Source organism: Arachis stenosperma, chromosome 7 (genome assembly GCF_014773155.1).
Source record: "Arachis stenosperma cultivar V10309 chromosome 7, arast.V10309.gnm1.PFL2, whole genome shotgun sequence".
Classification (NCBI taxonomy): domain Eukaryota; kingdom Viridiplantae; phylum Streptophyta; class Magnoliopsida; order Fabales; family Fabaceae; genus Arachis; species Arachis stenosperma.
Genome location: NC_080383.1, coordinates 28,243,428 through 28,258,947, shown reverse-complemented (window position 1 = coordinate 28,258,947; position 15,520 = coordinate 28,243,428). Strand labels below are relative to the sequence as shown.

Genomic DNA, 15,520 nt, shown 5'->3' with positions numbered 1-15,520 from the left:
AAAGAGAGAACCAGAAAATGATCGGAGAAAAAAGAGAAAAAACGATGATGACAAGCCATTGTTGCAATGCCAAAGAAGGAGAGTTCTCCATTGCCATCACCGCCGTTGTCACTTTAACTCTCGCGAGATTGCTTTGCAGCTGGAGAAGGAGAGTTCACCAAAAAACTGCTACTGTTTTGTCTAACATTGTTTTGTTCTTTATTTTGTCTTCACTAGAAAATGGAATAGAATGAGTATTTGAAGAGTTTGAAAGTGAGTATTTTTTAAAAAAATATTATTATAATTTCAATTTTCATCTTCAAAAATTTTAATCTCTTATATTTTTATTTTTTAAAAATATTAAAAAAATTAAAATTTTATATGCTAAAAACTAAAATTTTAAGGAAAAAAACTCGTTAGAACTTCTTGAAAGCTTCACTTTTTTGTTTGGTTAGTTTTTTCCTCTATAAACGTAGAAGTGATTTTGTTCTTAAAATCACGTTTACAAGAAGCAATAATTTCTAACTTCTCCGTTGTACTAACGTGCTTCTAGCCAATACCTTCAATATTTATTTTTCTTTTACCAACTTTATCCTTTATACATGTTATTGTATTATTTATAGAATTCTTATTATTCTTCTCTATATGAACTCTTTTTTTATTATTTATTATTTATATTTTTTATTAATTTTTTTATTTGACATTATATATTTTTATAGTTATAATTTTTGTGTATTATATTTATTATTATCTTTTTATAATAAAAACTATTGATCCCATTAGGTAAAATAAATTAAATAAAAAAATTAATCATAAATAATAATAGTTAAAAATTATAATGTACTAAAAAAGAATACTAAGAGTATTAAAAATATACTATATAAAAAACATATAAAAAAGTATAAAAAAATTAAACATGTATAAAAAAATAATATTATAATTTAATGTCATGTCTTTTTAAGTAATTATCTATCTAAAAGTGATTTTAACTAATATTATCCAAACAATATTTATTTTATCAAAATCAATTTTGGTAAAGAGTTGCCAAACATAAATTATGTTGACACAAACCTATTTCTATCCAAAAATTAATTCTATAAAATCACTTTTATTCAAACTCTAGTTTGATCAACCACAGTCCAAACACACACCAAATATAATAGATTCTAATCGCAATCCTGCAAAATAAACGCCAGCTAAAAGACGTCAATTCTTAGCCTAAAAGGTTGGATTTTGTGGTAAAAAAAGGGGACAAGGGTGGTTGACAAATTTTTTCACGGCTAAAGAAACGGAGAATCCATTGGGACCCTTTCTTGATCCCCTTAGTAGATAGCCACGAAACAAACAACAAAAACAAAAACAAAAACAAAGCCAAGGTATCGACACAATTATCTCTAGCAAGTGGCATTGTGGCAAGCCACTAAGATATGTCTTCTGATGGTCTAAGGTAGATTGTAAGGTGATATTTACTCGTATGATGTGTACTTTTTATCCATGTAAACAAAAATGGAAAATTGTCATATTGTCTCGATTTTAATTTATATAAATCGTTAGACGTAATATCCTGTATACTTTAAAGTTTAAACTGTTAACAAATAACATTATTAAATCTTTATATTCAACGATATTGTGATTTTGTGTACATTTTGTGATTTAGTTGGCATTCATAGAGATTGTGTGAATAAAATAAGCGATATTTGCCTTAAAATTAGAAAAAAGCATATATATGAGATATTGTACCTTTGTATTTTTTTTTTTTTTTGGTTGGTTATGTAGTAAGATTTTCTAATAAGAAGATTCGATTGAAATGTATAAATATGAAGAATGTGTCCAGTTAAATTTCAATGTTTATATGGATATTAGGTAGATTCGTGCTAAACTGCTTTAGAATCATGTGTTAGTGGTCCCAATTTAAGTGGAATCCACATTTTAAAGTAGAATAAAAATAAAATAAGAAGAGGAAGCCGCATGAACGAAGAGAGAGACTCTTCTTTTTTTTTTTTTGAAAGAAAAAAAAAATGAAGCAGAGGGAGAGAGGATTTCAGCGTCGAGAAGAGAAGAAAAAAGGGCAGTTTAATATTATACATACTAAATTGGTAAATTTGTTTATTTTTTATGAAATTTTAGTATATTATTTTTGGTGCAATAACAAATATTAAGATATAATATTAGGATATAATTTGTTAGTTATATTAACTTTTTTAATTTAATTTGAGATATCTATTTTTGTGGAGAATTTATATTAATTTTATCAATTTTGATAAAGTATTTTGTTGATTATTGAGATACTCTAATGTTATTAAGAAAATTAATTGTGTATCTATTATTTTAATAGTGTAAGATTTTATTGGACTAGTTCACGTGAATTTTTTTCTCTCTTTTAAAGATTTTTTCGCGATAAAAATTTCAGTATTTGATTATTTAATTTCTGCCATTATATTTACTGTTTAGAGTTTTTTGGTGTTGCCTATTTAATCGTACAAGTTGTGAAAAAATTATTTTTAGTACTTCCGCTGTTAGATATGTTCTTATCTAAACCTTAGTTTTTTCAATAAAGTAATATTCAAAACTTTGATTGTTTATTTCTCTGATTAAATGGAAAAAAAATACTCATGTGTCAAATATGGTCAAATTAAATTTCAAAAATTATTCGATTTGGAAGAACCTCATGAAAGAGATTTGTATAGCAAGGACTTGCATGATCTTGTGGAGGGGGATAAATCCAAAAGTACTAAATTCAATGTTGAATGTAAGAAGTTGAATCGGAAGGTAATTGCTTTGATTAGGCAATGGCTCGATCTTAGCGTGTATCCACATGTTGGCACCGAAACGAATGCCGAGAAGATATAGAAGAAATTGAAGGAGTTATATAAAAGGAAGAATATACAAAACAAGGCGTTCTTGATTAGGAAGCTTGTTAATATGAAGTATATTGAAAGTAACTCAATGTCGGAGCACTTGAGCATTTTTTCAGAAGACGGTGAACCAACTTACAAATAATGAAATCACTTTAAATGATGAGTTGAGAGTCTTGTTATTGTTGAGTTCTTTGCCTGATAGTTAAAAGGTTTTGGTTATAACACTGACTAATTCAGCTCCAAAAGGGAAGTTGACGTTAGCAATGACGAAAGAGAGCATGTTAAATGAAGAAGCGATAAGAAGAGAGCGGGATTTGATTAATGCATCCTCCCAGTTAGAGTAGAAAACCTCACAATTCTGACAGGTCAGAGAGTAAAAGTAAGTCAAGAGAAAAAGTACAAGCTAAGAAAGGAGTTCATTTGTCACCACTGTGAAAAGTTGGGACATATCAAGAGGTATTGTTGGTTCTTGAAAAGAGAACAATCAAGAAAAAGAAACAAAGACAAAGGTAAAGAAAATTATAAAAAAATTGTTGCTATTATTTATGAAGATGTTCTTATCACATATGATGAAAATTATGTTAATCTTGTCTGTGATGATTCCACTTGGATTATGGATTCTGGCACCTCATGTTATGTCACTTCGAGGTGTGAATTTTTCACTTTCTACACTGTTGGAAATTTTGGCAAGATCAAATTGGAAGATAAAGGAGTGTGTGATATCATTGATATGAGTGATACGTGGTTTAAAACCAACATGGGATGCAAGTTGCAGTTGAAGAATGTTAGGCATACGCCAGATATGCGATTTAATTTGATTTCAGTGATGGCATTGGATCAAGAGGGATATTGCACTTCTTTTGGTAGTGAAAAATGCAAGATTACCAAAGAAGCTCTCATTGTTGCTAAAGAAGACAATAGTCTCATTACTTTCTACCGGTTGCAAGTAAAGTTATGCAAAGAAAAGGTGAATGTAACTGATGATTCCTCTTCTGATTTGTGCCATATACGTCTTGGTCATTTGAGCGAGAAAGGACTAAGCGCCTTAGCCAAGAAGTACTCATTTTCCGTGAAATATACAACTTTAAATACTTGTACTCATTGTTTTGTTGGAAAGCATGTTAGAGTATCATTTCATAGTTTCTAGATCTCATAGGAGATCACATGTTCTATATTTATTTCACACTAATGTTTGCATTATGGATGTTAAGACGCTAGGCGGTGCATCATATTTTATTACTTTTATTGATGATTATTCTCGAAAAATGTGAGCTTTTATTTTGAAATCTAAAGACCAAGTACTCGGTGTCTTCAAACACTTTCATACAAGTGTTGAAAGAGAAATAGGGAGAAAGTTGAAATGTGTTTGAGCAGATAATGATGGTGAATATAGTGTCCATTTGAAGAGTATTGTATATGACATTGGATCAAGTTTGACAAGATAGTTCCTAAGATTCCTTAACATAATGGAGTTGCAGAGAGAATGAATCGCACTATCAATGATAAAGTCAAGTGTATGCTCTCTCATGCATGGTAGTCTAAATCCTCTTGGGGAAAAGCAATGAGAACTGTGGTAGATTTGATCAACCTTTTTCCTTCAATTCAACTAAACGGTGATATTCCAGAGAAAGTTTGGAGAGAAAAAGATGTCTCCTATAGTCATTTACGAGTATTCAACTGTAGGGCTTTTATTCACACTCCAAGAGGTGAAAGGTCCAAACTTGATAGAAAGTCAAAGCAATGTATTTTCATGGGTTATGGTCACAAAAAATTTAGTTACAAATTATGTGATCAGAAAATAATTAAAAGTCGAGATGTGACTTTTCTTGAAGACCGAACTATTGAAGATCTTGAGAAGACAAATAAGCCAACAATACCAATTAGACGTTTTGCTGATGATGAACCTGGTTCTTTCACTAGACTTACTGTTGATGGGAGATATGTACAAGTTGAATGATGGTGATGATTTGCATGATGAACTTACACCTCAATCTGAGGTGCTAGATGTAGAAGTTTCACTAGATGTTAAAATTTCACCTGAATTACCAGATGAGTCTGAATTGAGAAGATCTACTAGAGAGTGTCATCTTTCTCAGAAATACTCTACTTATGAGTATGTGATAAACACTGAGATTGGAGAGTTAGAGAGCTACCAGAAAGTTATGTCTGATGAGCATAAAGAAGATTGGTTGAAGGCCATATAAGAAGAAATGAAATCCTTGCATGAGAATCATACGTTTGAATTGGTGAAGTTGTCGGGTGGTAAAAGAGCATTCAAGAATAAATGAGTGTTCAAATTAAAAGCGGATAAAAATGTCTCACGACCAAGGTACAAATCTCGATTGGTTATGAAAGGTTTTGAGCAAAAGAAAGGTATTGGTTTTGAGGAGATTTTCTCTCTAATTGTGAAGAAGTCTTCTATTCGAGTTGTGCTTGGATTGACGACTAGCTTGAATTTAGAGGTTGAGTAGCTTGATGTGAAGACTGCATTCCTTCACGGTGACATAGATAAAAAAATTTATATGGAACAATCAGAAGGTTTCAAGGTTAAAGGAAAGGAGCATCTTATATGTAAGTTGAACAAGATCTTATATGGGCTGAAGCAAGCGCCAAGACAGTGGTACACGAAGTTTGATTCCTTTATGGAAAGTCATGGATATAGTAAGACTTCTTCTGATCATTATGTATATGTTAAGAAATTATCTGATGGTGATTTTATAATTCTTTTGCTTTATGTTGATGACATGTTGATTGTTGGTCATAACACTAAGAACATTGAAAGTTTTAAGAAAAATTCTATCAAATCCTTTTCTCTAAAGTATTTGGGTCTTACAAAGAAAATTCTTAGCATGAGTATCACTCGTGGTAGGAAGAATGAAAAAATGTGGTTGTCACAACAGAAGTATATTGAGAAGCTTTTAGAGAGATTTAGCATGAGTAATTCCAAACCTATTAGTACTCTACTTGCTAGTCATTTCAAGCTGAGTTCGCGGCAATGTCTTACAAGTGAGAAAGAGAAAACAAAAATGAAGAAGATTCCATATGCATCTGCAGTTGGTAGTTTGATGTATGTTATGGTTTGCACCAAGCCAGATATTGCTCATGCTGTTGGAGTTGTTAGTCAGTTTCTCTCTAACCCTGGCAAGGAACTCTGGCAAACAGTGAAGTGGATTCTCATATACCTTAATGATACTTTCAGAATTTTTTTATACTTTGGGAGTGGTCAACCTGTGTTGGATGGTTACACAGATACGGATATGGTTGGGGATCTTGATTCAAGAAAGTCTACTTCTAGTTATATGATGACTTTTGCAGGGAGAGCTATGTCGTGGTAATCCCAACTTCAGAAATGTGTTGCTTTGTCTACTACGTAGGCAGAATACATTGTTGTTGTTGAAACTTCTAAGAAACTCTTGTGGATGAAAAAATTTCTTCAAGAGTTAGACATCAATTAAGAGAAGTTTGTGTTATTTTGTGACAGTCAAAGTGCTATCCATCTCAGCGAGAATTCGACGTTTCATTCTATATCGAAACACATAGAGGTGAAATATCATTGGATACGTCAAGCGCTTGAGATGAAGTCATATGCACTTGAGAAAATCAATACTGATGATAATAGTTCAGATATAATGACTACGAGTTTACTTGCAATGAAGTTTGATTCTTGCAAAGAGAAGGCGGGCTTGATAAAACAGCCTATTCTCACTTGAGTCGACGAGGGAGAAATTTGTCCCTCTTGTGAGGATTTTTTCATGATAAAATTTTGATATTTGATTATTTAATTTTTGCCATTATATTTACTGTTTGAAATATTTTTAATGTTGCCTATTTTAATCGCATAGGTTTTGAAAAAATTATTTTTAGTGTTTCCACTATTAGATAGATTCTGATCTAAATCTTAGTTTTCCCAACCTTATGTTAGTTAGATGCGGTTCCTATTAAATAGTTGGAAACTTCAGGGTTTTAGTTATGCAGATATTTTCATTTTAAATCATATAGCCGTGGATTTTTTGTTTTTTGTAGGGAGTCTAATAACTTGTAGCCTATAATGGTGTAATTCATTAACAATTCAAACTACTAAATTTAAAGACCGTAGATCTTGTAGGTCACAAGATATTTCATACAAAATTTAAATACCGTTGTGATTTACATAAACGAAAGAAGGATAAATTTGTAACGATAATTGATTAAGGCAATATGATAATTTTACTTTCAAATAAGAGTAATTCTCCACGTACAAGTGTTTTTTCATACAAGTCATACAAGTCATTTATAAACACGCCGTTTCACATTTTTTTTGTGCCTCTTTTTCTTCTTCTTCTTTCTCTGTGCTTCCTCTTTCTCTTCCTCTTCCTCTTCTTCTTCTTTCTCTGTGTCTCTTTTTCTTCTCTTCCTCTCTCTTTTTTATTGAAATTTCTTCTCCTCTTGTTGTTTTCTCTTTCTCCTTCATCAAAATCACCAGAAAAAACGAAGAAACATTATTCAAGGTACGTTTCTTGCCTTCTCTTTCTCCTTCTTCTTCTTCTTGCTACACGTTCTTCTTCCTCTTCCTGGTCTTCTTCTTCATTTACATGCTTTTCTCTTTGTTTTCTTTCTTTGTTATTCTCGGTTTTCATTGTTTTTTGACATCAAGCTCTGAAATCGTTTTTGAAGAAGAAGCAGCAGCAGCAGAAGATGAGGAGGAAAAAGAGAAAGAGTTCTGAATTATGCATAAGGTGTACTTCAACGAATTTTGGGTGTATTTTTTAAATTCTTTGGGTGTATTTTTGTAATCCTTTGGGTATATTTCTATAATTCTTTGGGTGTATTGATTTCAAGAAGAAATATACTGTCTCTCCCTATATTGGGTGTATTTCTTAAATCCTTTGGGTGTATTTCTGTAATCCTTTGGTTTATTTCTGTAACTGTTTGGGTGTATTTCTATAATCCTTTGGATGTATTTCTATAATCGTTTGGGTGTATTTTTGTAATCGTTCGGTGTATTTCTGAAGTTCTATCATCTTCAAAACAATTTCAAAGCTTGATTTCAGAAACCATGAAAATCGAAAAAAACAGAAGGAGATCGAAGGCAAAGAGAGAACGCTTTTCCATACAAATCATACAAGTCATTTATATTCACGCTTCTTCTTCTTCTTCTGTAACACACGTGTTAGGCCCAACTTCTTCTTCTGTAACGCACGTGTTAGGCCCAACTTCTTCTTCTGTAACGCGCGTGTTAGGCCCAACTTGTAAGACTTGTAAACAAAAATGACTTGTATGTGTAACACTCCTCTTCAAATAATCCCAAAAAAAGTGTTTGTAAAGCCGATTCTCAAAAGATCATATGTCTCATTGATATATGAAAAATACAGTCATGAGTCAAACTCATCATTCCATGACTTAGGTAATAACACTTAATATTTGATTATTACCAAAAAAAAAACACTTAATATTTGATTCAATTCTACCAATTTGAGTTGTATAACCTTTGGAACTCCAAATTGACATATGCATAAAATAGAAGGAAAATGTTTGCAAAGAAATGGATTGCAATATCGAATTTACTCTTCCTTCGTACAAATAATTACCCTAGTTTTTCCAAAGGATAATGCGATCATAGGGAATCATCATAACACACCAACATGAATTGTACTCTAACATTTTCCATCATTGAGATTTCAAAATACAAAAAGGTGAAAATAGTGTATATTGATAATGTCAATTGAACAGAGACATTTATAAGAAGGAAACAGCCACACCCCACATCAGGGTTTTCTTGATGATGCTGTGAAGGTGCTAGAATACAAGATTGCAAAAGAACCTAAAAAATTTACATCTTCATTACTTCTATATGAGCAAACTTGTTATCAAGTGCTATATCAACAGTTTAGGTTCCACAAAAGGCCTATCGTAAATATGGACCTTTTTCCCTTTTACCTATTGATTCAGTGGAAAGGCGCAATGACATTGTTTGATTCATGTAACCGATCGACTTTTTGTTGTTTACCTATTGATGTTATTTGGACGCAGCAACAATGTTAAGATCTCGGAGAATTGAGGGCGTTTTGAAGGGATATTGTTCCAGCACTTTGTCATGATTGATTTTAGTGTTTGTGGACAGTCTTTTGGGATTTCAGGTCTAAGGCCACAAGCAGCAATGCCAACTGCTGCTTGAACAGGTGAGAATGCTGAATATGCTGCTTCACCAGTTACCATCTCCCAAATTACCATGCCGAAACTATAAACATTGCTCATCGATGTCTCTGTCACACTCTCAGGATCCCCGGCAATTATCTGTTTCCAGCACGAAAAAGACAGAAAGATAAACAGGTTAGAATGGGGAGTACGTATTAATCATGCCATATTAAGAGTCTTTTGAATAGATAAAAGGGTAAATTAAGATTAAGTGATATTTTGCACATGGCACCTCTTGGTTTGTACTTTGTCATACCTACCTAGATCTCCCTTCTTAGAAAGCATGTCAATATCATGAGAAGTTAGTGTCACATTTTACAAAGAACATGACACCAAATGCCATGAAATCTCAAGGAGGGGTATCATGTGTATAATTTAACAATGGAGGGGTGTCATGTGTCATATTGTTTATCTTCAAATTTAAAGGAATTTAGTGAATAGTTTAACTTGTTATTTTCCCTCTTCTCTGCAAATGAATAGTTTAACTTGTTATTTTCCCTTATGTTATTTTCTGAGTAGTTTTATCAATCAAAAAGGTAGAATACTAGGACAAAAATCATGTTAAATACTTAAGAAATGATGACTCCACTATGGTATGTATTAATCCTAGTTTCACACTAACACTGATTTGTCTAATGATATACACGAATGCTTAGATAAAGTAAAAGCAAAAAACAAAAGTATTAAAGTCATATTAGGCATGCTCAAACAATGATGCTAGTACAAAGTGACATAAAGTTTCCTTTTAATGCTTCAAATACGATGGATATAAACAACATGCTTTGAGACAATGCAAGTCAAAGTTTGCTCTAAATTGTTCTCTAGATGAACAGCTAGTATGTCATTTCATGTGTTTACATATATAAATGTTAAGTCCATCAAGAGAGGAAGCAGACAAAAAAGGTAAAAAGAGCCTAAACTGCCTTGGACTTGAATTTGTCATTGAATATTTTAATATATAAGACAAACAAACTAGAACAAATAAGAAATAAAAGTTAAGAAAATGTCACTGTTTGCTGAATAATTATTTGTGACAATCTACAATTAAAAGTTGCATACATAAAAACTTATTATTATTAGTGCCAAAGTGATAGATGAATTTACTGACCAAATCAGTGAGTAACAAATTTTTCACACTATTTTCAGAAACAGATCACTGTCATTGGTTCATTACGTGTCAAAAGATTTTCTGAAGAAGGTTAAAAGCAAAAAGCAGATTCCCTCGCCCATTAGTCCATTACAATTACTATATATTACCTTAAAAGCATGCATGTGTATTTATATTAGGTGTCTATGTGTCAAACCATAGAGAAAGGAGGGACCCTATTCTTTAAAGAAGGCAAAGGACAGGTAACAATACAAGACCCTATTCTCTAACTAATTTTCTCTTTAAAGAATAGTTTAAACATGCTTTTATCCTAGTAAAATTAGCTATTTATGAGTTTGGTCATTCTCTTGTTTTGGTCAGAAAATGATAATAGCAACTAATTTTACTTATTTCTGAAAATTTTTGGACAGTAGGACCAAAAGTTGTAAATAACTAGTTTTATAGAGACCAAAATGTTATTTAAACCCCCAAAATGGAAAGCATTGGAGAAAAATGCGGACTGTGTATGGCAAATACAATACAGTGTTACATAGGACCATGGAACACAATCTTGTAACACAAATTACCATGATTGCAACAATTATTCTTCTTCCAAAACTTGAAATGAGTGTTAAAATATAAAAAACAGTGAACACCTAAATCAGTATCTAAAAAAATTCAAATTGGACATTTTGATCCTCAATAAATTTTTATTACTTTAGAGTTCCTCGGGACGGATTGACCCCTCTATAAGGAGGACTAATTTGTCTTATAATGGAATTTGTTGGGAGATCTAATTGCCTTATAATAAAATTTGTTAAAGATTTATTTGTCCAATACGCATATTAAACATTTTATTGTAAGTGACAGAGAGGGACTAAACTGTCCCACAAAAGTAATGCATAGGGGACTTCCAAAGTAATAAAAATTTCTGATCTGAAATTTGTTGAGGACCAACTTGGGTATATACTCTTTGAAAAAAAAAAAAAAAAAGAATGAATAGGAGCAAACCTCAGGAGCTAGCCACCGGTATCCATCAGTTTCATACTCCATTGCTTCACCAACACTCTTGCAAGCAGTGACTATTCCCATGTCTCCCAAGCATGCATTCCCATGTCTATCCAACAGGATCCTCTGTGAATTAAGGTCCCTATAAGCAACACCATGATCATTCATGAACTTGATTCCTTCAGCTATATCAACTGCAATTCTCACAATATCCTTAGCATGAATCTTCTTGTTCTTCAGCAACAAGTCATGCACAGAACCACCTTCCATGAACTTGGTAACTACACACAAACCATGATTATCATCCACACAGATACCAACAAACTGAAGAATGTTTCTGTGGCCACAAGTCATAAGTTCAAGAAGATCTTTTCGGAGCTCAAACTCATAAGCATTCCCTTTGTCACACCCCTTGAGTTTTTCAATGCCAACCCTTTTCCCATTGTAGAAACCTTTATAGGAATTTGGTCCAATCTGGTCCAAAAACTCAACATTATCTGAATTCAACACCCATTTCTCAATCTCATTACAACCTGATTTTATTGTCTGCCATTCATCCACTGACACAACAAAAGATGAACTAGGCAATGGAACCTGAAGCTGAATCTTTTGGCTTGAATTCTCAAACTCCCTCATCACATAGCATGATGATGCATCCCCACCACCATCTTCTTCAATTTCTCCACGCTCTGATCTCCCTTTTGAGATCTCTTCCTGGCACCCACAGAGCCCAAAGGGGAGCTTCACAGCACTGGTTTTTGACTTCTTCATCGCAAATCTGAGAGCATTTTCGACCCGGGTCCTCACCAGCTTCTCTTGCCCTTGCTGAACAACAAGGAGAACAATCCCAATTGTGAAACCTTTCTTCTCAAAGATCTGAACTTTCTTGCAGGAAATGGATGAACTGTCCAATGCACTAGACATTGCAGGCCACGAGATTGGAGAGTTGCAAGCAAAAGTGAGCTTCAACACAGACCCTTTAACAACATCACAACCACCACCATCAGCATCACTCTCCTCTTGAATCAGGATGGCAGGGTAGTCACTGGCTGATGCTTGTTCCATCAGCTTGATGTGAAGAAACACATCCTTCATATCAAAATCAGCTTGTGCATAGCTGTGGAAACAACAGAACAAATCATCAACAAAAGATAAAGTGCAATGAAGGCGGAAAAGATTCATCTTTGGTTACTTGATGTTCCCACGTTCTGACAAAAGTGAAATTCTGAGGGTTCTAACATAGTAACATTGAATCGAGAGAGTTTATAACATTAAAACCATCCTTTCATTTTTGGTCACTTGAAGTTCCCGAATTGCAGAAGAAGGAAATGAAAAAAAAAATGAAGTTGAGAGAGTTTATAACATTGAAGCAAACAAAACCCAGAAAGAGAAAGTGTAAAAATCAGGGAAGAAAAATATTGAGAAACTCCCATTTCTCGTTTTACTTCACTTGAAGTTCCCAAGCTGTGAAAAATGCATACTTGAGGGGTATGATTCAGATCAAGCAAATGGGGTTCTCAGAATCCGTGAAAAGATCGAAACTTTAGCATTGGATTCCAGTTCAAACCTGAGTGGCAACGAATCGTAGTGCTTCCGAATATTGGACATGAGCTTCTCCGGTAACTGGCTTCCAGGGTATAGCTGAGTCAGGTTTCGAACAACGCAGCCCCACACAACTTTCCGTGACCCTTCGATCTTCGAAGAATTCGTAGTAGTAGTAGTAGTAGTAGTAGAGAAAGAAGAAGAAGAAGAAGAAAGTGGGTCCCTTGTAGTATTGGAGTCTTGAATGTTGAGAGTGTTCTTAAGTGACGCAATGGCTTCGGAAACGTTTCGTGAGAGCTTCTGAAGCTTCTTATGGACGATTGAATTGTTGGAGTCTTTGGTTGAGTTGGTAGAAGAGGCGGCGGTGGAAGAGGAAGAGGAGGAGGAGGAGGAGGGGGGATCGAGTGCGGTGAGTCCTTCGGATCTTTGGTGGGAGCGCATGAGGACCTGCTCGACCATGTCGTCCTCGGTGGTGGTGGTGGCGCGGCTGGACCAGCACTCTAATGCTGCAGCCATTGTTGGATATGGAAATAATAATAATGTGATGTGAAAAGTGTTGGAAGAAGAAGAGTGTGAGATTTGGAAGTGAGAGTCGGAAGGCGATGGATGGTGGTGGGTGTGTGTGGGGAGTGACAACAACTGTTCTGAATTGCAATAAATGTTTGCGTAATCAATAATGATGTTCTTTGCTATGTAACCGCCGGATACTTCCATTTTACCATTTTCATAAAAAAAATTTAAAAGTTTAATTTTAGAATTTAATTTTGAAACATTATCCATATAAAATCGTTTTTATACGTGTATTTAACAAGGTTGTGAGAACCGGACCGGTCAATAAATCGGTGAGATTACTGGTTCAATGGTTCACTGATTCGACCGAAATTTAACCGGAGTTCAACCGGTTTAATTAAATATTAAATAAAATTATTAAACTTAATAAAATTCAATAATTTATAACTTAATAAAATTTAATATTTCACATAATAAATTGTCCATTACTTAAGATTAGAGGTTCACAAACAACTTCAAACATCAAAATTGATAACTAAACAAAAAATAAAACAGCAAAATTCATGAAACAGCAACTCAAAATTGAAGCAGCAAAAATTGAACTCAGATTCATGAAGTAGCAAAATTCATGAAACAGCAACTCAAAATTGAAGCAGCAAAAATTGAAGTCAGATTCATGAAGCAGCAAAATTCATGAAACAGCAACTCAAAATTGAAGCAGCAAAAATTGAAGCAGCAAAAATTGAACTCAGATTCATGAAGCAGCAAAATTCATGAAACAGCAACTCAAAATTGAAGCAGCAAAATTGAAGTAGCAAAAATTGAAGCAGCAAAAATTGAACTCAGATTCATGAAGCAGCAAAATTGAAGAAACAGCAACTCAAAATTGAAGCAGCAAAAATTGAACTCAGATTCATGAAGCAGCAAATTTGAAGCAGCAAAAATAATCCCCAGCTGCCTTCAACGCATCATAATAGAAAGCCAAAAACAGATTCAAGATTCATCAAACAGAAACTAAAATCATGTAATCCAGATAAACATGAAGCAGCAACTCAAAATCATGTAATCCAGATAAACATCAAAGAGCATGTTTTCTGTGATAGAGAGGAACAGAAACATGAACAGAAATAGGAACATGAACAGAAATAGGAACATGAACTCAAATATGAACAGAAACATGCCCGCATACATGAACCGAGGTGGAAGGCAGAGTATTACCGGCGACGACGGTGGAGGTGGAGAGCTGGGCGACGACAGTGGAGGTGGCGAGCTGGGCGACGGCGATGGAGGAGAGGAGCTCCACGGCGATGGAGGAGAGGAGCTCCGCGACGGCAATGGAGGAGAGGTGCGACGGCGATGAGGGGCTGTGGGAGGGTGAGAGGGTGAGAGTTGAGAGATACTGAGATACTGAGGGTGGTGGCTATTAGGGTTCGTGCATAGCTGATGGCCCTTTTCTTTTTCTTTTTTTTTTCCCTTCAAAACGACGCCGTTTTGAAGTTTAATATGCAAACCAATAAACCGTGAAAAAACCGGACGGTTCTCCCGGTTCACCGGTTAACCGCAGGTTCGACCGGTTTTTTCACCAGTTTTTTGCCAGCCGGTTTCTGACCTTACCCGGACCGGTTAGGTGACCGATTTTCGATTTTTCTGGTTGAACCGACCAGTCCGGTTCGGTTTTCAGAACCCTGATATTTAATCACATAACGTTACATTAACAAAAATAATTATTTTTTATATTAACCAGATAAATAATCTAAAAATAATTGTAATTGCACCACTATATAAAATATTAAGTGCATCAAAATTAAACTCTTAATTTTAATGTGTTAAAAAGTTTAAAATATTTTACATAATTATTTAATTATATCATAATTATCAGAATTGAACCGATTGAACTACTGGGTCATTAGTTCAACTAATGAGTCACTGATTAAACCAATTGATCCACTCTCACGTAAATAAAAAAATATAAAATAATCAAAAATTTAAAATTATAATTTAAAATACATATCTTCACTAACATTTTAAAAATAATCAAATCATTCTAAAATAATATGGAACAAAAATAATAAATATTTTATTATTTTTAGTCAATCATAAGTATTTTTATTTTTTATAATAAAATAACTATTACTTTTAAATTTTAATAATTTATTAATTAATTTATACCTATTATACGATTATATATTATAAGTATTTATTGAAAAAATAATACTAATAGATATTGTTCATACCCTAACCCAACACAATGGTAAGGCCCAATTAAGCTAAAAAAGCTCAATCCAAAGGGTGGTCTTCATTGATCCATCCGACCTCTCCAAAGAGGTCGGATTCGACATGAGCTGGCGGGTGACCCTTATTC

General features: G+C 33.6%; 1 protein-coding gene across 1 annotated transcript; it reads right to left on the bottom strand.

Moving 5' to 3' along the window:
* Positions 1-8,459: 8,459 nt before the first annotated feature.
* LOC130940469 (uncharacterized) lies at positions 8,460-13,267 on the bottom strand. Its single transcript, XM_057868598.1, has 3 exons — positions 12,674-13,267; positions 11,110-12,223; positions 8,460-9,110 (listed from the first exon to the last, which is right to left on the bottom strand). Exons 1-3 carry the CDS (start codon positions 13,162-13,164, stop codon positions 8,820-8,822), a joined length of 1,896 nt encoding a protein of 631 aa, XP_057724581.1. The 5' UTR covers positions 13,165-13,267; the 3' UTR covers positions 8,460-8,819.
* Between the last annotated feature and the right edge of the window lie 2,253 nt (positions 13,268-15,520).